The following is a 24,516-nucleotide window of genomic DNA, read 5'->3' as shown; positions in this document are numbered from 1 at the left end:
GAGGGAGAGAGAGAGAGAGAGAGAGAGAGAGAGAGAGAGAGAGAGAGAGAGAGAGAGGAGGCCCAAGCGGGGGTGTGTGTGAGAGAGAGGGAGGAGGGAGGAGAGAAGAGGGGGGGAGCGAGGGAGGGAGGCTGGGGGAGGGGAGCCGGGGAGGACGAGGAGGGGAGAAGAGAGGAGGAACAGGGAGGAGCTGGGGGCGGAGAGAGACACACAGAAACGTAGGAACGGAGACGAGTGGAGGAGGGGAGAGGGGACGAGGGGAGGAGACTAGCCCGTGGGGAAAATAAGGGAAGGTCCCAGGGGCTGGACTTCTGTGGCCTTGAAGAGGGGGCGTGTTGGAGGCTGGGGGGCCTTGCACCTGAGTTCTGAATCCGGGATCTAACTGATGAGGACTCTGGCCGCTGGAATGCCTGGGTTCACAGACAGCTTAGTTCATATTTCTTATCCTAATGACTCCCCTCCCTGTTCTACTTAATTAAAACCAGGAGAGGGGGGCTGGGGGGATAATTAGGGAGGTCTCCAGCCGCTGCTTAATGAGCCAGTAATTAACCAGCCAGGGAGGGAAGCTGGCCTCTGGCCAGCCTGGGGAGAGTGGTGGCCTCCGGCCTCACCCTCCTACCCTCCACCCCGCCACCCGAAACACCAGTCTTCAGTCCAGAGGGGAATTACATTTATTCATATAACCAAACATCAGACAGCTTAGAACAGCAGTGGGAAGGGAGGGTGGGCAGGGCTAAATGTCCATTCACAGCCTGTAGGCCCCTCAGTCCAGGGGCTGGGTGTGCTGGTGATGGAGGTGGGAGAACCGTCTTTATGTCTTTGCTGTGCCCTCTCTTCCTTTCTTCTTACTGAGAAGGAGGGTGGAACTGTCTCTCAGGTGAAAACCTTGGGAGATTTGCCTTTCCTCTGGGAAATGAGCACCTCAGATCCTGCCTGGTGGCTTGACTACGGGGGGTGTCCCCACAGTTCAGGACCAAGACTCCCAGCCACTCCCTGAGATCAGAGGAGAGGGTGAGGTGTCCCACTGTGGCTGGGATCCTCTCATGGCCTCAAGCTCCTACATACTTGGTCATGGAGGGAGTTCAATGTCCATCCTACCTTGACTATTCCCAGGGTTTGAGGATTTCACCCGCTCCAGTTCCCAGGAAAGGTGGATGAGGGCGATGAATACTGAGATTTCTGCTGGGTCTTCCAGTCTCTGGTGCCCCTGCCTGGCAGGGTTGAGGGCATGCAGTGGGCTGCCCAGCTTTTGAGCCGCAGGAGTGCAGAGGGGCTGGTGGGGCTCAAGTCTCAGCAGGTGTGTGGGGGGGGGCTGGGACCTTTGCTCCTCCATTCGACCCCCACCCTGAACTCTCAGCAGCAACTCCAGGAGCTCCTGTCCCCCTGGGGGTAAGGGAGGCTCTGACCGCTGGGCTTCCATCCGCTGGCTCTGGAGGAGTGGAGGGAGGGGAGGTTGTTGGTGAGGTTCTAAGAGGAGCAGGGCTTGAAAGGAGCCAGAGCTGGTGTGAGGGGCTGGTGTGAGGACACCTGTGATGGGGGTAGGGGGAGTAGGACCTGGCGGGGCAGGGGGGCAGATGCCTGAGGAGAAGGAGAGGTAGGACCCCCAAAGAGTACAAGGGCCAAGAGACCAAGAAGCCTGGGTCTTGCCTCCTGGTGGAGAGGGGATGGGTGTCTCACCTGGTGACTGAGGATGGTGCTGTAGAGCTGTTCTCTGTCCTCAAGAGGCCGGGGCGGGGCTTGGCCTAGGCTTGGACGGTTCTGGGGGGGATGGAAGGTGGCCCTTTGCTCTTCTAGGCGGCGGGACTGGGCCTCAGCCACCAGGTCCAGAAGGAGCTCAGTCTGCAGGGAGAGCAGGGAGGCCGAGCGGGGCCCCAGGGCTGGGGAGAGGAGGGGGAGGGCTCAGACACCCAGAGAATTGGCAGACAGCAGTGGTGGGTGTGTGTGTATGGGGGGTCAGAGTTAAGGGGGTATGATGGGGAGTCCGGAGGAGGTGGGGAGAGAGCCCATGATGGATTGGGCCTTGGTCATGGGATCAGGAAGGATGTGGGCACCAGAGTCAGGGAGCTCCTTGGGTGGGTGGGGGTACCTGTGTGGCGGGACCCTGGAGGAGGAGGGGACGGAGGAGCAGATCGCCAAGGCCGATTGCTGGTGTTCACAGTGGGCCAGCCATGCTCATCCTGATGGGGGCCCTGATGCTGAGAGACATCCGTTCCAGTCAAGTGGGGGTGGGGTGGGCAGAGGGCTAGGCCAGCAGCCCATTTCCTCTCTCTGCGTCTCTGTTCCTGCCTCTGTGCCCAAGCCTGTCCAAGTCCCTTGAGTCCACCATTACTCAGTCTCTGCCTCAGGTCCTCTCACCTCCCTCTCTCCCAATGCCAGCCTCCCCAACCCGGTGCCAGCTCACCTGCTCGCCATCCTCTTCTTCCTGGGGTCTCTCAGCCTCCATCCCCTGGAGGGGAGAAACCGATAAGGGAGGGGTAGCTGGGATTTGGGAGGAGGGCCGGAACCCTGAGTTCCTGAGGGGAGTAGGGGCTGAAAGGGGTGGGGGTGAGCCGGGGGCTGGATGCCTGGGTACTGAGCAGGAAGCTGGGTTCCTGGTCAGCACCCCCCCCGGGCCCCGCCCATCCCTGTCAACTTCCTCCAGTTCTCTTTTCCCACCCAACGGCTTGTTTGACCTCTCTCGCCCCCGGGGAGCACAGAGACTGGAAAAACTCCTCCAGCTGCAGTAGGGATGGGGGTTCAGAGGGGGAAGGACTTTTGGCTTTCTCATCTCCAGAGCCTCAGGAACCCCCTAACCTCCTGCTCTGTTCCCTCCACCCCCCTCCTCCCCTTCAGTTCTGTCAACACAGGAACTAGCTACAGAGGAAGTGGTTTCACTCCTCAGAATCCCCCCCCCCCCCCCACTCCTTACCCCAGGTACCTTCCCTAAGAAGGACCTGCCCCCTGCTTCCCAGCTTCCCTCAGACTTATTGGGTCGGGGAGGGGCATGTTTCCAGTGGGAAGCAGAGGACTCAGATCCAAGGATGTCAGGCCCTCAAACATACATATACCCCTAGCACTGTCTAACAAATATGTGTTAAATAGTTATCATTGCCCTATACGTGCTTAGAGTCTACTTAGGGCACAAAATATGCACCAAACGTAAGAGATGCAGGGGAAGCTTTCCTTTCGTCATGAAACGGAAAAGGGAGAGGGGACCACAGCCTGCCCTGGTCTTTGATCAATGCTGGTCAGGCTGGCTGGCACCAGGGTGGGAACAGGACAGAGACATTTGTGACCTCTAAATGGCAGCCTGTCATGTTAGCTGAGTGACTGAGCATGAAATACGATGAAGAGGTCAGGTTCTGCCACTTAGTGCTTTGCAATCTTGGGCAAATACAATCTCTGTGCCTCAGTTTCTGAAGGAGTAAAATGGAGGTTTTTTTAAATAGCGTTGGTATGAGGATCAAATGTGATAAAGCATTTGGCACATAGTGAATGCTCATAAATGGTAGTTATTATTCGTTTTCAATATGCTTCATGTCTCCGTGTCTCAGGTCTATCGCCATGAAAGAGGTATAACCATATGGCTGAATGGTGGTTAAAGTTTGAGGTGCTCTCTCCATCTCCCTCCACGTGAGGGCTCAGGAATCTCCCAAGTGGCTATAAAAGAATGCCCTTGGAAGAGGGACAAAGGGTATGCATGGTTTAGTGTGTGTGTGTGGTTTCTCATCGGGCTACTAGAGACTCTTGCCTTTAGATGATACCCTAAATTAACATAGGACCCCAAATCTACTCATTCCTGCTCTTAAAACTATACTCAAAGCTTCCATCCAAATGTTGAACCTAGGGCACAAAATTCTGAAAACACTCTGCAGTCAACTTCGTGTTTTTTCCATTCCCCAACCCCTCCAAAAGACGGTAACACTTCAAATCAGCTTTATTATGGGGTGACAGATTTGGAGTTCTTAGCTATAGTGGTGGCTAGAAGAGTGGCACTTCATCCCTGCAATGGTTTGTTTGGGGGTGGGGTGAGGTGGGGAGAATGCAAGGAGTCATCAGCTGGAGTGACCCTTGGCCCTGCCTTCTGTGCCTACACAGTGCCTGGCACACAGGAGGTGCTCAATAAATATCTGTCAGCCGTTTGTGGGTAGTGGGGGTTACAGGCGATAGAGGCTCCCTTTGGAAACAGTATACAGGAAAGAACATCTTACATTCTATCTGTCTGCAGTTCTTGGTTCAGGGGTACTTCTCCCATTCCACTCCATCCTCCTGTAACACCTCATCCTTATTTTCTGTGAGAGAGGCTGGGCCTGCTTCATCCCAGCACCCCGAACCCTCTTTCCAGGCCTGCAGTTTCTCCACGTGGAAGACGATGTGGCATACACCATTTTGGGAGAGACACTACACTCATGACCCCTCACTTTTGAGGCTCAAGGACCTTAAAATCTGGAGGCCTTCCATACTGCTTGCCATTTAACGAGTACTCACTTTTAGAATCCCTCCCTGACATGCAGCCTTTTATTTCTCACCCTCGCCTCCCGCATTTAAGGGTATTACTTGGTGGGCTGGGGGACCCCATGCAACTTGAGGGGATCCCCGCTCAGGGGACGGAGTGAGGCAAGGAGGCGGGATTGGAGTGTTGGAGGCGGGGCCGCAGGCTCCTAGAGCCACCCAATCGCAGGGCCAGTCAACAGCTGAGGCCACACCCCCGCTCCCGGCCGCGACCCCGGATCTTCCTCGCACTATTGCAGGGTTGGACGGAGGCCCGCGCATGCCTGCAGAAAACCTACGGCCGCGGAGGGGCGGGCCTTCTCCTGCTCCTTTCGATAGGCTTCGGCAGTGCGAATAGGCCCCGCCCCCATGGGCGGCCAAGTCTACGGACAAAGTCCGGGCTTGAGGATAGGCTCCGGCTGACAGCGTCCGGCAGCGCGGCTGAGCCCCGCCCCCACGCGGGGGCACGCTTCCTGATGCAGTCCGCGCGCGCTGCAAGGCGCCGGCGCCGCGGCCTGGCGTCGCTTTGTGACGAGCTTCCGGTGGTCCCGCCCCTTCCAGCAGCGTCAGCAGATCCCAGTGGTTGCGCTGGCGTGCGATGTCCCCGGGCGCTAGCCCGGCTTGGTCCCGCAGCCCTCGGGCGGCTCCCAGCCCCAGCAGCAGCTGGGCTACCTCCATGGCTCCTTCTCGGGCCGCCAGGAACAGCGGCGTCTGCTCCTGCCCGGGAGGAAACAGCCAGCGGGGGCGGTCAGGGAAGGCCGCGCCCACAGGACTGGCCCTCCTACTTGACTGGTGGTCCCTCCCCCTTCAGGTTTTTCGGAGTTCCGGCGCTTTGCACCTCTCCCGCGTCAGCTTAATTGTTGGGGGCCCGCTACCCGGTCTAACCCTGCCGTCCAGTGCGTCTTTATCGGCTCCGGCCTGGAGAAGGGAGCGGGCGGCCCGGGCGTTGTTCACGGCGGCGGCCCAGTGCAGCGCGGTTTTTCCTAGGGCACCACGTGAGAGGTTGTTACCCTGAGGCTGGGGGCCCGACGCCTGGGTTCCTGTTTCCCACGGATTCTGGACTTGGGGGAAGGGCTATTCAGCCCGCCGGGTCCCTCAAAGGCGGAAGCGTTGCCCGGGTGACCGCCGGCTTGCAGGAAGCGTTGCCCCAGTGACGTCACCGGCGCGCGGGAGGGACAATGGGGCATTGTTCTGGGGTCAATGGGACCGGCAGACCACGTCCCTCCCACGAGACCCCCTCCCTTCTCACTCTTCCGCCATCCTAGTTCCCAGTGGACTAGGGTAGTGTGTGTGTGTGTGTGTGTGTGTGTGTGTGTGTGTGTTTGAGGATGATGAGGTAAGACTCACTTGCTGCCTACTGCCACCGTACTGTGCAGATTTACCACCTTGACAGCAGGGTGGGAGGGAATGCCCCAGTTTCCAGTTGGTCCCTCTGCTAACCCCCCTTTTTTGCATCTTATCTCACACCCCATTTGCTCAACTTCTTGATAGCACAACATCAACTTCCCCAGATCCATACCCCATTTATCTCTGGCCCCCACATCTGCTTGGGCTGCAATCAGTTCTTCAACCAGGTCCTCAACAGCTAGCCTGGCGGCCAGCATCAGGGCTGTGGTCCCATCCTCTGTCCGCGCATCTATTGCAGTCTGTCTGCTGCGGAGTAAGAGCTGGGGCGGGGTGGGGGTGGGGCGGCAGAGAGGGCCAGTGACCCTTGGTATATCTGAACTGCTAGCTAAGGTCCCTCACACTGTTAAGCACCTCCGAATCCATATTCATCCATCTGTTCTTGTTTCTCTTTCAGTCCCCAGTCTCACATCACCTTCCTCTCTGCCAGACCCAGAGGATGCTATTGCCCAGCCTTACTTGCAAGTTTGCCCCGTTTCCTTTAGCAGCCCCAGTGTGCACTGACCTGGCAAACCTCCCGAGCATCAGCGGCCACAGCGGTGTGAAGCGGGGTGCGCCCTGCCCGGTCTGGCTGGTTGGGGTTGGCTCCTGCCTCAAGGAGGCGGCGGGCAGCGGTTGGCCGGGAGAATCGAGCAGCCAGGTGCAGGGGAGTCTCCCCAGTGCCCACGGTGTGAACCTGGGGACAGGCCCCTCCACCCAGCAGAGGTTCCCAGGGCTCAGGGCTTCCCAGCCATGTCTCCTGATAGGTCCTGGGCTCCACTCCCCCACAGCAGACTGCTGACATCAGGGGTGTCACCCCATCTGTGGGTGAGAGACATGAAGAATGGGAGACAACTGGGGAAGGGGGAGAACATGGAGGCTCAGGGAGAATCACAGCTTGAGGTGTCAGGAAGCCCAGCTTGGGTTCTTGATTTTGTGTGGCTTTAGTCAAGTGACTTTCTACTTTGTTTTTCTCTGGGCTTTGGTTTCCTCATCTGTAAAAGGAAGCATCAGGCCTTAATACTCTAACATTCTAGGGCCGTGATTCTCAAACTTGAGTCCTGGATCAGACTCACCTGCAGGGCTTGTTAAAACACAGATTCCCCAATATTTTGAATTTCTGAATCAGTAGCTCTGGAGTGGAACCTGAGAATTTATATTTCTAACAATTTCCCTGGTGATGCTGATTCTTCTGTCCTGGGACCACACTTTGAGAATGGCTGTTGGAAGCACTCACTCTAATATTAGTTTCTCCAGTTCTGATATCAGAGGACTTTCTGATTCTAAAAGGGTCAAAGGGAGTTTTCATTTTCTTGGTCTGGGGTGGCTCACATACCAGGTCCACGGGTGTCCACATCAGGGACATCCATCTCAGAATCCTGGGGAGGAGTCAGCATGGCTGCCTGGGGGAGCTCCTGACAGTCACTACTCAGAGGCCAGAGCTGGCACTTGGAGGGTGAGGCCATTTCTTCAGCCTTGGGGATCAGGACAAGCAAGGATCAGTGAAGGAAGGTTGACTTGTCCCTTCAACCCCTCCGTCACTTTAGGACCATTCCTGCCCCAGTGCTTTCACCTGGTCCGCCTCTTCTCCTTCCTTGGGGCCCGAGCACATCACAACTCCATCCTCATCAACTTCTGCCTCTGGTTTCAGTGCCCTGGAAGGGGATGGGTGGGTAGAGGACCTTCAGGGTCCCTAAGATTTCCAGCAGTCTTCCCACCCCTCTCCCCTTCCCGTGTCTTCAACTTCTGCATAGCATCTCTTATTGCTTCTGATCATAAATATCTCCACAGGAAAGAGTCCCCTCCCTGAGCCCCAGTTCTTTCTCACTCTCACTTGAGGCCGATGCTGTCCTCGCCCAGCGGGGGCCGGCGTCGGCGGGGAACTGGCTGAGTCTGAGACCTTCGAGTGAACCCAGGGGGCAGCCAGAGGGCCCCATGCTCTCGGCGCTTCCGGCGGATGAGCTGGAGGACGAGAAGAGCCCCGAGGGCCAGGAGAAGCACCCCGGCCACCGGCGAGCACAGTACAGGCCAGGGAAGCTGGTTGGCGGGGGGCTCTGGTGGAAGAGACACAGTCAGAAAAAGAGGCCATTCCTGGTGAGGCTGGGTACTCTGGTGAGACCTTTGGACAAGTGCAGTAACCTCTTTTTGTCTCAGTTTCCTCAACTGTAAAATGGGAATAATAACAGTACTTGCCTCATAGGGGTCGTTGGGAGGATTAAATAAGTTAATACTGTAAAATGCTTAGAGCAAGGCCTGGCACGTAGTAAGTGGTATATAAGAGCTATTATTCTCTCATGTGCTATGAACCGTTGATACGGGGATGGTTGGATACTCTCGGCTTAGTAGAATAGACCAGAACCCAAGGTTTGTGGGCGGTCTGTGATAGAGGTTAGAATAAAGTACTGAGGGAAGTAAAGGAGATTGCAGAGCAAATGGGCCATGAGGAGATCTAGCTGGAGAAGAACGTTAACAAAGGTAAGTCTCCACAAAGAACATTTGGGGTTCCAGTGCTTCTGTTTCATTTGACTTCATTGCTGGTTGCTGGCGTGAAAGCTGGCCTGGGAGCAAAGTCAGGGGAAATGACGGGGCCACCTACCGGTGCCTGCACGAGGGTGGGCAGCCAGCAGGGGTCCTGGCAGTAGGGGCTCCAGGGCCCCCACTGCAGCCATCGCAGCAAGGAAGCGGAGCAGGAGCCCAGGGTCCCAGGGACAGCGGGATGCAGGATGGTCGGGGCCACAGCGGGACAAGTCCACATCCATCACCACCACAAACCTGCGGGGAAGGCACCTCAGAGACCCCTCAGTTGGTCCCTGCTTCCCTTCCCTCTGCTGGTTAAAAACTAATGTCTGCCCCCTCTTCCCCGCCTCCCAGCCTTCTTACCCAGTGCTGAGGGAGTCCGTCTCCTTGCCTGTAGGCTGTGTTTGAGGGGTTGCTCTCTCATGGTGAGAGGGGTCTGGGGCTCCTCCTAGCTCCTCTTCGGCCTGGGCTCCAGGATAGGGGTACACCATGTTCCTGCCATCCCTATCTTTCCTTACCCAAAGCCCTACCCTCAGAGTCAGGGACAGCACCCGGGCCAGGGCAAGCAGCTGCTGGTCCAGGGTTGAGGGGCTCAGCACCACCAGCAGGGCCAGGGAGGGCCCCCACTCTGAATCCCCGTCTTCGGGCCTGCAGTCGCCCCCATCCCAGCCACATTCTGCAGTGTTGCAGCCCTTCTCACAGTGTCCATTGTGGAAGTGATCACGGCAGTACTGGTCATAGGCTGGACTGTGGGTTGAGGAGACGGGGACTCAGGACCCCCAAAGAAACCTGACTTCCTCATCCCAGAGAGGATTCCTGATACTCCACAGCCTCTAGGGCTCTGGTTGCTAAGTGGGGGCAGCTCTGGAGTAATGGGCTTAGACCCCGAATGGTAGGTAGTCCAGACACCCTAATGTCTACTGACACCTTTGTTTCCTAACACTGTCCCCACTCTCTACCCTCCCAAACTCCTGTCTCCCTGAAGTGAAGCCCTTTTCCCTCAGGGATGCTGGTTGCTAGGGGAGATACTCCATGGCAACAGGGCTTAGAGAAGCTTGAGGCCAGAGATCCCACAGCTCTCAGAGGGTAGCTCTGAAAGAGGCAGCGCCCTCTTTCTTGGTCCCCACATTAAATATTCATGCTGCCCCATTCCTCTGGGTTGGAGTCTAGCGTCTTATACCCCTAATTAGCAATGGTTATTAGGGTGGAAACTCCCTGAAGCTTGAGGCTGTGGTCATGCTGTAACTCAAGAGATATCTATGTCCTTCCTTCTACCCTCACCCTGCCCCCGCCCAGCCCTTCAGGGTTTCAGACTCACGTGCAGGCTGGAGGAGTCTCACAGTCATAGCCGTCAAACAAACACTCTTCAGAGTCACACTGTGGATGGCACTGCCCATCCCGGAAGAGAAGCCAGCACCGAGAATGGGAGGGGCAGCCCTTCCAGGGGTCTGGGACCCCCAGGGAGCAGTCCCCACCATCCCAATTTCCTCCTGGGCCGCTGCAGCCAGCGTCGCAGGCCCCATCTCCACTTCTGCCCTCACATCCCTTTGCTCCAGGCCTCTGACACCGGGGCCCTGGAGAGCTGGGAGGGCAGGAGCATCGAAAGCCTGGGCCCCCCAGCCCAGGGGTCTCTGAGCAGCTGCCATTGTGTAGGCATGGAGAAGGAGGGCCACAGCCTGGAGGGACGGGTGGGGTCAGGCAGTCAGGGCCCCCATAGCCATTGAGGCAGGCACAGCGGGGTGGGAATCCAGGCTTGTGGGAGGGCAGACACAGGCCACCGTGGTGGCAGTGATGGAGACCGCAGGAGGGGGCTCTGTGGCTGCAGGTGGGGCCTTCAAAACCCTGCGGAGAGGAGGAGAGAGATTGGGGGAAGGACCTTGTAGTATTCTCCCCACCTCCCCTTAAGCTAACCCCTGCATTAAGATAACTCAGAGGGTCCTAGATTCTCATATCTGGAAGGGGCCTCAGAGAACATCAAATTCATCATTTTACAGTAGTGGAAACCATGTCCCCCCCCCCTTTTTTTTTTCACACAGTGACATATTGCATAGTGGGGAGAATGGATGAAACACAGCTGTTCGCAAGAACGTGGGTGAAAGAATGAATCTATGTACATGTATAACTGAATCACTTTGCTGTATACCTGAAGCTAACACAGCATTGTAACTCAGCTATACACCAATTTAAAAACAAAACAAAACAAAACAAAACATGGGTGAACTGTCATCATGATGTGAGTCCTGGAAGACGAAACTGTTAACAGAGTAATAGTAATTGAACTAATACTATATTATCTTGATCCTTAGAGATAGGATTATGTACTTTCTCTTCCTCTGGAAGGGGAACAGGATACAGGAGGACATAAGTACATGGAAGTTATTATTAATATTGTAATTCTTGTTTTAGGTTCATGGGTGTTATCTTGTAAGGATAATTAAAAGAAGGCAGTACCTAAACTAATGTTAGTTTGTATGTTAGTGTATCATGAACCAAGGCTTAAGATGAACCCACTTTTATGCATCTGAGGTCTATAAACAAATACACACACGGAGTTAAAAGAACTTATCCAAGCTCACCCAGCTGGCCTTGGGGACCTTCCCTTAGGCAGTGCCCGTGGTTTCTGAAAGTTCCATTCATGCTACCACCTGATCCTGCCTTTCCCCACGACTGCTGCTGAGAACCACTTACCACTGTGGACATGAGATGGCTTTCTCCAATAGTTGCCACTCCAGTGCTCCCCCAGGTTCCCGGCTCAGGCATTCTCACCTTACGTCAGCGTTGGGGGCAACAGAGAAAGCAGCTTTGTGGTCTCTCACCTGGGGGCAGTGGCAGGTGAATCCTGGGGGTGGTCCTGCTGTGGCCTCACAAGACCCTCCGTGGGAGCAGGGCTGGCTCTGGCAGGGGTCTAGCTCCACTTCACACCACTGGCCTGTGGCAGGGGTGGGGTTAAACATAACACTCTGTTTCAGTAGCTGCCTCCTTGCTGGCTCATTCCTGGGAGACAGCCCAGCACTAGCCGCACAGGCAAAGGGGTGGTGGGCATGTTCTCTGGTGTGGGGTTTAGAGGCAGGGGGATGGACCAGGTGACTAGGCTGCCTCATGGGTGGGGATTGTCTGGGTTTCCATGGTCAATTCAGCTGTGCCCAGAAATGCTCATACCCCCTCTCTCGGACCTTACCTGTGTGTCCAGGCAGACACTGGCAGTAGAAGGCATTGGCCAGAGAGTGGCAGGCTGCAGTGCCTGTGGGGTGACAGGGCTGGTCCAGACATTCATCCACGTCCCCCTCACAGCGCAGCCCCACAAAGCCTGGAGGGCAGGCACAGTGGAAGCCTCCAGGTTTGGGGGTGCACGTTCCATGGTTGTGACAGGGCTGGGATTGACAAGCGTCAGGTTCCTTTGAGCAGTTCTGTCCACTGTAGCCTGGTGTACACTTGTAGGCAAAGGGGGTCAGACAGGGAACCAGTAAATGAGCCCATCCTGGCACTCTGGGGGACCCAGCTCCAGGTAGTTTGCCAGCACCCCACCTTCCAACTCAGAGCATCACTCAGCTCACCGTCCATCACAGCCACGTGTAGCTTAACCCTTGCACCTCAACTCCACGTGATACACAATTATTTGATAATACGCAACTTAACCACTTCCCAGTCCCAAACAATCTCTTTGATTCATTGCCAATAGATATAGCTCCGATTTTGAAAAATCCTTCTTCCCCCAGCCACACACCCACTGGGTTCGCTCATGCTTAATTAATTTATAACCATTTATTGAACGCCTGCTTTGTTTTGTGCCAGGCACCTTTTCAGGCTCTAGGAACATAGAGAAAATTAGAACTCATCCCTGCGTCTATGAAATTCTCAGTCAACCAGAAGAGAGACAGCTAGCACTGATTGCATAATTTATATACATAACCTCATAAAACCCTCCTAACAACCCTCTATATGGATCATCTCATTTGAGTCTCACTTTGCAGAAAAGGAAACTGATTCCTTGAAAGATGAGTGACTTGCACAAGCCACACAGTTGGTAGGTGGCAGAGCTGGGATTCAATGCGTCTGTGACTCCACAACTGATGACCTTAACCATTTTCTGATTATCTCATATCATTTTGCTAGTGAGAGAAGAGTCATTGATGAGGTCTGTATCATGTGCCAAGTTCTTGCAGGAGGAAGGAGAGTATGCAAGAATGGAGTACCAGGAAGACTTCAGAAAAATGGAGGAAAAGGGATTCACAAAGCATCCGAGGAATGGCCAGAGAGCCGGAAGAAGCAGACGAGGGTCGTGTTTGGAAATTTCTGGAGGAAGGAGTTTCATGAAAGAGGAAATAGAGCTGAGTAATGGGTACATGGGGGTTCACTACTGATCAGTACGCTGCTTTTGTGTATGTTTGAAAACGCTCGTAATAAAAAGTTAAAAAATAAAATTTAAAAGTTAAAGAAAGGGCTTCCCTGGTGGTGCAGTGGTTGGGAGTCCACCTGCCGATGCAGGGGACGCAGGTTTGTGCCCCGGTCCGGGCAGATCCCACATGCCGCGGAGCGGCTGGGCCCGTGAGCCATGGCCGCTGAGCCTGCGCGTCCGGAGCCTGTGCTCCGCAACGGGAGAGGCCACAACAGTGAGAGGCCCGCGTACCACACACACAAAAAAAAAGTTAAAGAAAGAGGGCGGTTAAAGGATCATGCCTTCTATCCAGTCTCGTGTTTGTGAGTACAGGGATCAGGCTGCTTGGACTTGAGTCCCAGCTTTGCCTTCCTGTCCTGCTCAGTGACCTGAACCACCAAGGTAAGGCCCTGACCCAGTCTGGAGAGAAGTTAGGGACATTCCCCCGAGGCAGACGCCTCCTGGGCACCATCCAGTGGAAGAGGGGTGAGGAAAGCCCCCAGAGAGCCGGTCTGGGGTGTAGGGAAGTCAGCTGCAGGTTTGTGTTGCTGGAGCAGGGTTAGGGGTTGGCGGAGAGAGGTGAGGCCTGAGAGGCAGGCAGGGCTGGGTCCTGCCGGGCTTGGGACTTCACTGCGAAAGAGGTGGGCAGCCACTGAAGGGTTTTAAGCAGGAGAGTGACAGGCCAGCTTAATATTTTCAACGGAGCACCCTAGTGGTGGAGTAGAGGCCGAACCTTTAGGAGGACAAGTGTGGGGGCAGGGGTGACACTTAGGAGGCTGATGCAGGCGTCCGGGCGGAATGCAACGAAACTCTGGACTAAGGCAGTGGGATGAGGGTGAAGGGGCAAGGACAGAGTTGAGAAATATTCAGGAGGTAAAATAACCTGACTTGGTGGTTGGTTGGATGTGTGGGGTGAATGAAAAGAAGATGCCCTCTCCCCCTCCCCTTTCTGCCCCATGACTGCTGTTTCCCACATCCAGCCCAAATTTGTCTTCCCCCACCTCCTCTAGACCCTCTCACCTGGCAGAAATAACCATTAGGTTGGGCCATGCAGGTGGCCCCGTGCTGGCAGGGCCTGGACTCACAGGGGTTCACCCTCTCCTGGCATATACTGCCTTGGAATCCAGGGGGACAGTGGCAGAAATGGGAGGGGCCGCTGTCGATGCAGATGCCTCCATTCTGGCACACGGAAGAGACTTCTGTGCCTGGGAAGAGAGAAACACAGGGATCGATAAAGCTAGGTGGGGTGGAAGGATGCTCAGGGGCTCCAGGCAATGAGCAGAGAGGTCCATGGAGGGGCCACTGACATTCCTGGGGTGGGTGGAGGCCACTCGGGGCCTGAGGAGTCAGTAACTCTTGACCCTGAAGAGATTAAAGCATCAAGTTCCCGACATGGATGGACCTAGAGATTGTCATACTGAGTGAAGTAAGTCAGACAGAGAAAGACAAATATCGTGTGATATTGCTTATATGTGGAATGTAAAGAAAAGGGTACAAATGAACTTATCTACAAAATGGAAATAGATTTACAGATGTAGAAGACAAACTTATGCTTATGAGGGGGTAAGTCGGGGAGGGATAAACTGGGAGACTGGGACTGACATATACACACTACTCTATATAAAATAGATAACTAGGGCTTCCCTGGTGGCACAGTGGTTAAGAATCCGCCTGCCAGTGCAGGGGACACGGGTTCGAGCCCTGGTCCGGGAAGCCCCCACATGCCATGGAGCCACTAAGCCTGTGGGCCGCAATTGCGGAGCCTGCACTCTAGAGCCCACAAGCCACAATTACTGAGCCCGTGTGCCACAACTACGGAAGCCCACGTGCCACAACTACTGAAGCCCGCGCGCCTAGAGCCCGTAGTCCACAACAAGGGAAGCCACCACAATGAGAAGCCCACGCACCGCAACTAGAGAAAGCCTGCGTGCAGCAACAAAGACTCAATGCACCCAAAAGTAAATAATAAATAAATTAATTAATTTTAAAAAATCAATAACTAATAAGGACCTATTGTATAGCATAGGGAGCTCTACTCAATATTCTGTAATGGCCTATACGGGAAAAGAATCTAAAAAAGAGTGGATATATGTATATGTATAACTGATTCACTTTGCTGTACACCTGAAACTAACACAACATTGTAAATCAACTATACCCCAACTTAAAAAAAAAAATCAAGTTCCTCCTCCTGCCTGTTTTGTCAGAATGGAGAGAAATATCTCTTCTTTGGCTTATCAGGGCATTATAAGCAACTATATTCTTGGCTTTAAATGTCTCAAGCAAGAAAGAACTCAAGAGAAACTTCAGGTGGGGACACCTGAAGTGGCTTAACTAATGGTCTAAGTCCATCCCCTGGGTTTTGCATCCTCTGATGTTCTCTCACAGTGATTCCCATCAGCCATCCCCTAACCTCACAATGGTCTCTTTCCTAAGTGCTTCTCATAACAAAACTTATTTGAACTAGAACGGTATTCTTTTACCCAGAGGTTGGCATAACATCCAAGTGAGTGGGGCATGGCGAAGTGTGTTGAGTGTAGCTGGTTAAGCGTGGTTCACTCTAGTTGAGTTATGATGGTAAAGACAGTGCTGAGTTGTTCCACGCTGGATCACTGGGTTATGTCCCTGGTGATTGTGTTAAACTGGAGTCTGGTTGACTGGGCTGGGTGGTGTTGCTTGTATTGTGTTGAACGTGGTGCTGGGAGTTGAGTTGTGTTAGGCTGTCCTGGGTGTTGAGCTGCAGCATCAATAACTGGTTGTCTGTGTTGCTTTGACTCTTGGTCCACTGTTTGTCCAAATGCTGTGTGTGGATGTCCTTAGGGGTGGGGTAGAGGAGGACACTCTTTTGCTCTTCATCTGCCCCATAGTCGGTCCTTGGGTCAGTACCTTGGCTCAGAGCAGCCTTCTGGCAGGAGGACAGCGGTAGGTTGCAGAGAGGCCCAGTCCATCCCTGGAGGCACAGGCACTGGAAGGAGGGCCCAGTCTGGAGGCAGTGGGAATTGTGTGGACAGGGCTTCTGAGCGCATGAGTCGATCAGCGTCTGAGGGTTAGGAGGGAGCGTGAGGCAGGAAAGAACACCAGGTTCCCAGGCCTAGAGATGGTCCCCTGCCAGTGTCTCAAAATCCCTTACCCTGAAAATTCTCTCCTGAATGGTCTGGGACTAGGTCACCCTCCCTGGATTCCTTGGATACCCACATCCCAGAACAGTCGCTGGGATCAGAAATCCTTTCAGTGAACCATACAAATCTCAAGTTAGACCTCAACTCCTAGACTTCCACACCTCCTTTCACGTGGATACCCCTCCTAAGCTTCCCTGCTGCCACCTTTTAATACCCGAGGCCCTCTCACTAGAGCTCTCCTGCCCCTCCCTCCTCAGCACACCTGGCTCTGTGCCCCTCACCTGGCAGCTGCCTCCTGTGTAGCCAGGGGGACAGAGGCAGCGGGGACCCTGAGGGCCATCTTGGCAGGTTGCCCTGTTCCTACAGGGGCTGGATAAGAAAGAGAGAGGGCACAGTAGGAGGAAGGCCAGGGCAGCAAGGGGAGGGAGTGTGTGATGTGGTGGCAGGCAACCACTGGGGAGATGGGAAAGTAGGAGGGAAGGCAGAGTGAAAGGATGTGGGATGTGGGATGAGAGGCAGCATGGCGCCCCAGAGGAGATGGAGAGGAAGGGTGGCGAGGGCTCCCTCCCTCCCTCCCTCCCTCCAGGGGTCTCTGTGCCCTGCTCACCTGTCCGCACAGCTGGGACGGATCCTTCCCTCGCAGCGTGGGCCCTGGAAGCCCGTGGTGCAGAGGCAGGAGTAGGTGCTGGGCCTGTTCACACAGGTGCCCCCATTGAGGCACGGTGCTGGAGAGAGGAGGCTGTGAGGGGTTGGGTTCCTTGCCTGTAACCTGGCCTGTGGCCTCAGTCACACCACACACGGGGCACCCCCCCGCCCCCCGCAACTTCCCCACCCAAACAACGGCTCACTGTGTCCAGTTAATTTTTTTTTAAATGTGGTACAAACATACCCTGACCAGTTTCTCCATCCTCCTGTGGCCCAGACCCAGGGCATGGTGGGCACTCACCAGAGGCACAGTGGTCAATGCTGGTCTGGCAGCGGAGCCCGGTGTGGCTCAGAGGGCAGGTGCAGGAGTAGCCCCCAGGGCTGGGGCTACAGGAACCACCGTTGAGACAGGGCCCTGAGTGACAAGCTGTCACCTCCTCGCTGCAAGTGGGCCCTGAGGGAAGCAGGTGGGGTCTGAGAAAGGGAAACCTCCTTTTCTCTTCTTTTCCTGCTCTTCCCTTTCCTTCCCTTCCTCACCCCCATCCCCCAACCTCTTTTCTTTTCTCACCACCTCTTACGTCACCCCGTGGGGCACGTGGGATCTGAGTTCCCTGACCAGGGAGGGAACCTGCACCCCCTGCAGTGGAAGTGTGGAGTCTTAACCACTGGGCAACCAGGGAAGTCCCAGCCCCTGCCCAGTTCTTCTTGGTGGTGACTGAGACCCAGAGCCCTTTGGACACATGTCTCCACTGGCCTTGCCCTTGATTTAGATGGTGGTCAGCCCAGGGTATACACGGTTTAGGGAGCACCTCACCTGTGTAACCTGTGGGGCAGGTGCAGTTGAAGCCAAAGGGTTGGGGGTGGCAGGTCCCTCCGTGGGCACAGGGTGTGGAGACGCAACCCCCCAGCTCTGTGTCACACTCCGGTCCTGTCCAACCCACATCACACACACACGAGGATCTGGTCATAAAAAGAAAGGGGGGTTTTCTCTTCTCCCCTCCCCGTTGGTCAGACCCCTATGACTTCTTCTTTTTTGGTCCTGGGACTCTGGCCCCTTTCTCAGCGTCTTTGCTCTCAGCATTGTCCCCCTTCTGCCCTACCTGCCCCACTCATTTTCTCCAACTAGATCTATCTATCTATCTATCTATCTATCTATCTATCTATCTATCTATCTATTCATCCATCCCTTCTATAACTTGTTTACTGTCTGTCTTTCCTCATTAGAACCAAAGCTCCATGAGAGTAAATACCTTGTCTCTTTTGTTCTGTGTTGCTCCCCCAATGCCTGGAAATGTATCCACACATAGTAGATGCTCAATAAATATTTGTCTAATGAATGATGAGATGAATTGGTCCTGGGATTTAATACTCTTCTTTCTGCTTTGACCTCCCTAGTCCTCTGTTTCCCTCTTTATTTATGAACTCTCCCCTCATTGGATAACACTCACCAGTCAAACCCTCTCATTGGTTGTGATCTCAGAACTTTGCCATCTTCTTCCCATTCCCCATTGGTCATTTCCTACAGACTCACCCCTCACTGGCTCTTTTCTCCTGCCTTAGCTGAGGAGGACCCAGAGGAGACTATGAATGGGGAGGGCCTGGAAGATGTTACCTCTGGCAGTGCCCATGGTGGCAGGTGCAGTTGTCTTCAGCTGGGGCACAGCCAGGGCTTCCACTGGGGCAGAGGCAGTGGGCCTCTTCCTCCGGATCCTGGCATCTTTGCTTGGGCTGGCACAGGTTGGGGGCACACAGGGGAATTTCACAGAGATGACCTGGGGTGGGGAGATTGGTCAGAGAGAAAACAGAGTCCCTCCCTGTCCTTGATGGGGCCAAAGGCCGCTTCTTATGCGTGACTTGCTCACTCTTCATGAACCTGTCCTTCAGTGGCTCCCTAATGCCTCAGGATACCAACTTCTTCAGAATGCCACATGGGGTCCTGCATGCCATGGCCTTCCTACAATTGCTATGTTTCTGACCTTCGCCCCATTGTAGCCTAAGCTCTGGATGTCCTACACTCCCTTAAGCAGGGTGTGCTTTTCTTCCCTCCGTGCCTTTGCACATGCTGTTATCTGCAGTTAAAATGCGCTGCCTAGCATTCTGTCTTGACAAACTCCTACTCAGTCTTTAAGACTCCGTTCAGCCATCTTTTCTCATCTCTAGTCTGGGTTGGCCAGTCCTTTGTGTTCCTATAGGATCCTGTGCATTCCTCTCTCAGAGCATGTCTCTGGGCCATAATCACCTTGTTGGTCTCTCTACAGTAGATTTAAATCCACTTGAGGATAGCAACTCTTGCTCAACTTAGTGTCTGTGTCTGGCGTAGTAGACACTTAATAAATGTTTGCTAAATAAGCAGATGAATGGCTTGCCTTTGAACCTCATCCTCTGCTCCTGTTCCCCCGTCATGCCACTCATGTTGGGCCTGATGTGGGTCCTACAGTAACACTCACCCTCAGCTCCTGTACGGTTGTGCAGGTTTTGCACTGCATAAATTTAAGGGATTCCATTCGCATTCTGTTCTCACATCCCAATGCTCAAATACCCATCAGTGACCTCTACTGTACCCCAAATGGACTCCAGTTACCCCAAATACCCCTCCAGTTCTTTCCAATGCCTCCCCTGCTGACCTGTAAAGCCAGATGGGCAGAGGCAAAGGAAAGCTCCTGGGAGGTCAAGGCAGCTGGCTCCAGTGGGGCATGGGCCACTCAGACACTCGTCCACCTCCGCCTGACAGCGTGGGCCTTCAAAGCCTATGGCACAGCAGGAGGGTCAGGGACCTGCACGGAAGTCTGTGCCTGCCCTCACTCTCACCTCCAGAGTTTGAGCCCCAGTTTACCTGGGAGACACTTGCAATGGAAGGATCCAGGCTGGTCCTGGCACTGCCCACCATTGGCGCAGGGAGAGCTTCTGCACTCGTCGATGTCCTCCTCACACCGGGGGCCAGTGAATCCTGGTGGGGTTGGGAGTGAGAGGGGAGAGATGACCAAGGTCTTTTTTTTTTTTTTCTCTTCTTGACTTTCTCTAGATTTATGAGGGAGTTTGTTACAAATGTTTGAGCTTTACAGGCATGATTTCATGGATTCAAACAAGAAATTAGGAGTTAACACTGGTATTTAGCCTTCTCTTTACAAATACAGCAATAACATTGCTACAAATTGCAAGGGAGAGAATCTTGTTTCAAATGGTTTGGTTTGGGGTTTCGTCTAAATGTGTCATTATATAATGAAGGCACCAATATGGGAGCTTCTCAAATAGTGATTTGGATTTCAGGACGAAATAGAGCATAACTTGGTAACTTTAGTCTTTATATAAATAAGGCATAACTGGATATGTGTACTAATGCTGAAAATACATTTTATCAAAAGAATAAATACAGGTCCTGGCCCTTTCCCTTGCTAGGAAAGGTGAACCTGGAGGACTTCCAGAGAAGACACCTGGGACAGGTGGAGATGACAGGAGGGTGATGCATAAAGGTGAAACAGCCACCTGCCAGCCGTGTGACTTTGGGCAAGCTACCCAACCTCTCTAGGCTCCACTTTATTCCCCCGTAAAAGGGAAATGATAATATAAACTACGCATGGTACCACTGAGAGAATTAAATGAGAGAATGCCTGACAAGTACATAGCCAAGTGCCTGGCTTAGAGTAAATATTCAATAAACATCAGTTATTATCATAACAGGGAATAGAGGGATGTCCCGTGAAGCTGGAGAAGGAAGGCCTGGGGCGACTTTCCCTGCATCCGTGGCGAACAGTGCCAAGACCAGCCGGGGACCCCCGGCATGCAGGGGGAGAGTACAGAGGACTCTGCAGGAGGGCTGGAGAGGAGGGATATTTGGGTGACTTGGCAGGACAGAGATGAGGGTGGGTGAGTAAGCAGGGGAAGATTTGGAGGACGTAACAGAAGAGAGTTTGGAGAGAGAGAAGGAGTTGGAGAAATAGGGCGCTCCTCGGTCTGGCCCGAGAGAGCTTCAAGAGGCCACGGGCGATTGCTAGGCTGGAACCGTGGAGTGGAATCTGCACTCACCGGGCCGGCAGACGCACCGGAAGCCATTGAGCAGGTCGTGGCAGTCAGCCTGGTTCAGGCAAGGGGCAGAGGCGCACTCGTCTGTCTCTACCTCACAGAGCCGCCCTTCTAAGCCTGAGGAGGGGTCAAGGGCGAGGCTCAGCCAGGCCAGCCTTGCCTTAGCTGCTCACCCCTTCTGTCCAGGAGGCCTGGGTTCTAGAACCAGCCCTGTCCCTGACCTGCCCTGTGCCCCAGCAGGCAGCCTCTCCCAGGGGGCCGTCTGCGCGTGGGTTGGAGAGATGAACCCGAGGCCCTGCTACTCTGCTGTGTTTGGCTCTACCCCCCTCAGGTGTGAAAGCTCAGGGAGCAGGGCACCTGCCGGGACATGTGGGAGGGCTCTGGGGAAGTGCCTTTTGGGGCCATTCCTCTGTGCAGAGAAGGCAGGGCTCACCCGGGAGGACTGATCAGCCTGGAGGTCCTCGAGGTACCAATGTGACAAATGGGCATCTGCTTGGAGGTGGTTCACTCCTCTTGTTCTACCTGGGCAGACCTCTGTGCCAGGGAGACCAGGGATCCCCAAGGTGGGGATTTGAAGGGCGTCTGGGGACCTGTGTCACTGCCATACTTGTCCTGCTTCTTCGACCTCCTCCCGGTCCCCACTGTCTCACCCTGAACTGAAGCTGGACCTCGGCTGCCTCCCTCTTCTTGCCTGGGGAACCTGCCTCTGAAGCTCCTTGAGATCTACAACCTTGTCCCTTGGATTAGTGGATCGTTTTCTCAGCATTTTTCTTTGGATGCTTCTCAGCTTAGGAAAGCTGTGTAGTATAGTGGGTAAAACTATCAAAGCTCTGGGGTTGAATCCTGGCTCTGCCACTTACTAGCTGGGCAACCTTCAACAAGTCACTTAACCTCTCTGTGCCTCAGTTTCATTTATAAAATGGGCATAGTAACAATGCTGACTTCATAGGGTTATTGTAAAGATTAGATAATGCATGTAAGACGCTCAGGCACAAAGTAAGCTGTTATTTTCCTGGTTTTATCCAGCTCCTTGATATTGGCTCTCTCACTGTCTCCCTGGGGAGATGTTTACCCCCCTTAAAACTAACTTGTAGGTAGGTGCAGCCTTGCAGCATTCTTTTCCTGTTGTGCCAAATTCAAGCACACAGACCCTTTGGGATTTTTTTCTTTGCGGTACGCGGGCCTCTCTCACTGTTGTGGCCTCTCCCGTTGCGGAGCACAGGCTCCGGACGCGCAGGCTCAGCGGCCATGGCACACGGGCCCAGCCGCTCCGCGGTATGTGGGATCTTCCCACACCGGGGAATGAACCCGTGTCCGCTGCATCGGCAGGCGGACTCTCAACCACTGCGCCACCAGGGAAGCCCGACCCTTTGGGATTTTAAAGGTTTGCTTTCAATCTCTACAGGGAAGAGGTTCTGTGATTAGGATGAGCATTCTGGGTTGGCATAAGCAGAGGCTGCAGCATGAAAAGTTTATTCACTGCTGCTCTGCTCTCCCTTGATGGGCCTCTGTGTACAGTGGACCCGTTTGTGTACCCTGCGGTGTCTATGAAATGAATGCAGAGTTGGGCAGTGCACAGCCTCACTACCATCTGTGGCAGTCCTTCTCCCAGGGCCCGTCAGTTTCCCAGAGTTTTCATCTGGGGGGTGAGGAGAGGAGGAGAAGCATTCTTTGCTGTCTGACCCCGACCGGCCTGAGGCTATCTGTGCCCTACAGGGGTCACGTCCAGTGGGTTCGGGATTAGTCTCCCGTCTCCTCTACTTGAGGGCCCACTCAGCTGGTACCTGGTGGGCAGAGGCACTGGAAGGTGGCGAGCAAGTCCAGGCAGGTGCTGCCAGGGCGGCAGGGCTGCGACAGGCACTCATTGTGATCGGCCTCGCAGCGGGATCCCGTGTAGCCAGGGGGACAGAGGCAGTCAAAGGAGCCGGGCGTGTTGAGGCAGGAGCCGCCGTGTTCACAGGGACTGGGGCCTTGCTGGGCTAGGAGGAGAGAAGATCCGGGGGTCCGCAGGGGTCAGCGGTGGAAGGGCGAGGAGGCCAGAGTGGCAGGGAAGGTGTGGGGACCCTGTTGGTGGCTGATGAGATCAAAGTGGGGAAAGGGATTGTGGCTTTAAAATGGAGGAGGACTAAATGGGGCCTCGAGGGCTGAGGATTGGTGAGAAGACCGTGTAAGGCAGAGATGCCAAAAATGGGCAAATTCAGGAAAAAGAGATGTTTACTTATTTACGTGGCCACCGTGTGGCTTGCGGGATCTTAGTTTCCCAACCAGGGATCGAACCCAGGCCCTTGGCAGTGAAAGTGCGAGGTCCTAACCACTGGACCGCCAGGGAATCCCCAAGATGTTTATATTTTTAATTTGGAAAACAATTGGCCTGTTTCCCTCCTCAGTGCAGAGGCCGTCTGGGGGCTCAGAGAGGGTCTCATGTGGAGGTGCCTCACCCATCTGACACTCGTCCAGGTCCTGGTGGCAAGTGGGCCCCGTGTAGCCAGGCTGACACACGCAGAATGTGGAGCCCCTCAGGGGGTTGGTGTTGCACTGGGCTTCCTGGTGGCACGGCTGGCTCAGACACATGTCCTCCATGTGGCACAGGAGGCCTGGAGGGCAGGGTGGAGGCGAGGCTCTCAGAGGCCGCTTGAAGCTCCCAGCTGCCCTCCTGGTGCTTCTGTCACGTACCATCTCCACCTCCCGCCTCCCTGTACCCCGTGTCACACCTGTGCGGCCAGGTGGGCAGAGGCAGGAGAAGGAGCCCACACGGTCGATGCAGGTGGAACCTGGGGCACAGGTGGCGGCAACACAGTCGTCCAGGTTCTCCTCGCAGCCCGTGCCCCCCCAGCCGCTCACACACACACAATGGAAGCCGCCAGCTGAGTTCTGGCAGGTACCCCCGTTTCTGCAGCGAGGGGGACCCTGAGCCTCACATTCGTCCACATCTTCAGAGCAATCCCAGCCTGCCAGGGGGAAGGGGACAGGTGCTGGAGCTGGGGGCCCTGTGAGGAGTGGGGAGAAGGGCTCCACTGGGCCACTGGTGCTATCAGCTTGGCCGAAACGACTCACCTGCCCAGGCCTCTGGGCAGAGGCACGTGTAGGTGCCCAGCCCATCCTGACAGGTGCCCCCGTTCTGACACTGGTGCCCGACACAGTCATCTGGATTCACCTCACAGCTTGGGCCTGTGAAACCTGACAGGGTCATGCGATCAGCTGAGGGAAGGGGACCCATGGGAGACAACCTCCGTGCCCAGAGAGAGGGGCTGCAGGAAGACCCCTGCGAGGACACACCTGGGAGACACAGGCAGAGGTGGAAGGTGGAGTCTCTCCCTGGAACCACTTGACAGGTGCCCCCACTGGGACAGCCCCTGGGGGGGCAGGGTCCTGGCCGGAGCTCACAGCGTGGACCCCCCCACCCAGCAGGGCAGAGGCACTGGAAGGACCCCAGGGTGTTATGGCAGGAGGTGCCCTTGGGGCAGGGTCCTGGGTCCAGGAAACACTCGTTGACATCGCGTTCGCAGGCATGGCCCTCGAAGCCAGGTGGGCAGCGGCACTGGATCTGGGGGTATGTGGCCAGACACACCCCTCCGTTGACGCAGGGGTTGGCTGAGCAGAAGTCCCGGAGCTGGCAGTGCTCACCTGAGGCAGAGGACGGGGGGGGCATTTTCCTAGCACTGCACAAATTCCAGCTCCTCTGAGATGACCCAGCTCTCACTCTGGATTATCTCTGTGTCGAATTTCCATATTTTCTTCCCTTCCCTCCCATACCCTCTCTGCCCTATTCCATCACCCTCACTTTTATCATTCTTTGGGAGGGTTATATCTGGAGTGACCACATTTTTCAAGCTGAAAACTGAACATGTAGCTCTTGGTGGGAGTATTGTGAATCAGCCCTGCTTGGGAAAATCTGGGACGGAGGGTTCCTTTAGTGGTGACCTTGGTGGCGAATTAGAAAGCATGCAGCCTCTGCAAGCAGGAGACTTAGCCCTTTGCCTTGCCCCC

General features: G+C 54.8%; 2 protein-coding genes across 2 annotated transcripts in view; both read right to left on the bottom strand.

Moving 5' to 3' along the window:
• Positions 1-653: 653 nt before the first annotated feature.
• Positions 654-2,443, bottom strand: GPSM3 (G protein signaling modulator 3). Its single transcript, XM_027099394.1, has 4 exons — positions 2,402-2,443; positions 2,087-2,195; positions 1,678-1,877; positions 654-1,429 (listed from the first exon to the last, which is right to left on the bottom strand). Exons 1-4 carry the CDS (start codon positions 2,441-2,443, stop codon positions 1,070-1,072), a joined length of 711 nt encoding a protein of 236 aa, XP_026955195.1. The 3' UTR covers positions 654-1,069.
• A 1,455-nt stretch (positions 2,444-3,898) lies between these two features.
• The window catches only part of NOTCH4 (notch receptor 4), a 23,528-nt gene continuing 2,910 nt past the window's right edge, over positions 3,899-24,516 (bottom strand). The window contains exons 4-30 of the mRNA XM_027099306.1: positions 23,806-24,153; positions 23,584-23,706; positions 23,241-23,477; positions 22,968-23,123; positions 22,314-22,508; positions 20,533-20,646; positions 19,343-19,456; positions 19,134-19,256; positions 18,122-18,281; positions 17,324-17,469; positions 16,811-16,963; positions 16,472-16,589; positions 16,146-16,233; positions 15,632-15,785; positions 13,766-13,950; positions 11,549-11,801; positions 11,187-11,299; positions 9,689-10,212; positions 8,734-9,117; positions 8,450-8,625; positions 7,688-7,907; positions 7,427-7,508; positions 7,190-7,328; positions 6,380-6,675; positions 5,990-6,137; positions 5,356-5,453; positions 3,899-5,187 (exon numbers count right to left, since the gene is read on the bottom strand). Coding sequence (XP_026955107.1) covers positions 4,498-5,187; positions 5,356-5,453; positions 5,990-6,137; positions 6,380-6,675; positions 7,190-7,328; positions 7,427-7,508; positions 7,688-7,907; positions 8,450-8,625; positions 8,734-9,117; positions 9,689-10,212; positions 11,187-11,299; positions 11,549-11,801; positions 13,766-13,950; positions 15,632-15,785; positions 16,146-16,233; positions 16,472-16,589; positions 16,811-16,963; positions 17,324-17,469; positions 18,122-18,281; positions 19,134-19,256; positions 19,343-19,456; positions 20,533-20,646; positions 22,314-22,508; positions 22,968-23,123; positions 23,241-23,477; positions 23,584-23,706; positions 23,806-24,153 — 5,537 coding nt within the window. The 3' untranslated portion in view covers positions 3,899-4,497. The remainder of the gene's footprint in view (positions 5,188-5,355; positions 5,454-5,989; positions 6,138-6,379; positions 6,676-7,189; positions 7,329-7,426; positions 7,509-7,687; positions 7,908-8,449; positions 8,626-8,733; positions 9,118-9,688; positions 10,213-11,186; positions 11,300-11,548; positions 11,802-13,765; positions 13,951-15,631; positions 15,786-16,145; positions 16,234-16,471; positions 16,590-16,810; positions 16,964-17,323; positions 17,470-18,121; positions 18,282-19,133; positions 19,257-19,342; positions 19,457-20,532; positions 20,647-22,313; positions 22,509-22,967; positions 23,124-23,240; positions 23,478-23,583; positions 23,707-23,805; positions 24,154-24,516) is intronic.

This window comes from Aethalodelphis obliquidens, unplaced genomic scaffold, assembly GCF_003676395.1.
Source record: "Aethalodelphis obliquidens isolate GAN/ISIS:26980383/991018 unplaced genomic scaffold, ASM367639v1 scaffold131, whole genome shotgun sequence".
In the NCBI taxonomy this organism is placed as follows: domain Eukaryota; kingdom Metazoa; phylum Chordata; class Mammalia; order Artiodactyla; family Delphinidae; genus Aethalodelphis; species Aethalodelphis obliquidens.
The sequence above is the reverse complement of the archived record's forward strand: the minus strand, read 5'-3'. Positions and strand labels throughout refer to the sequence as shown.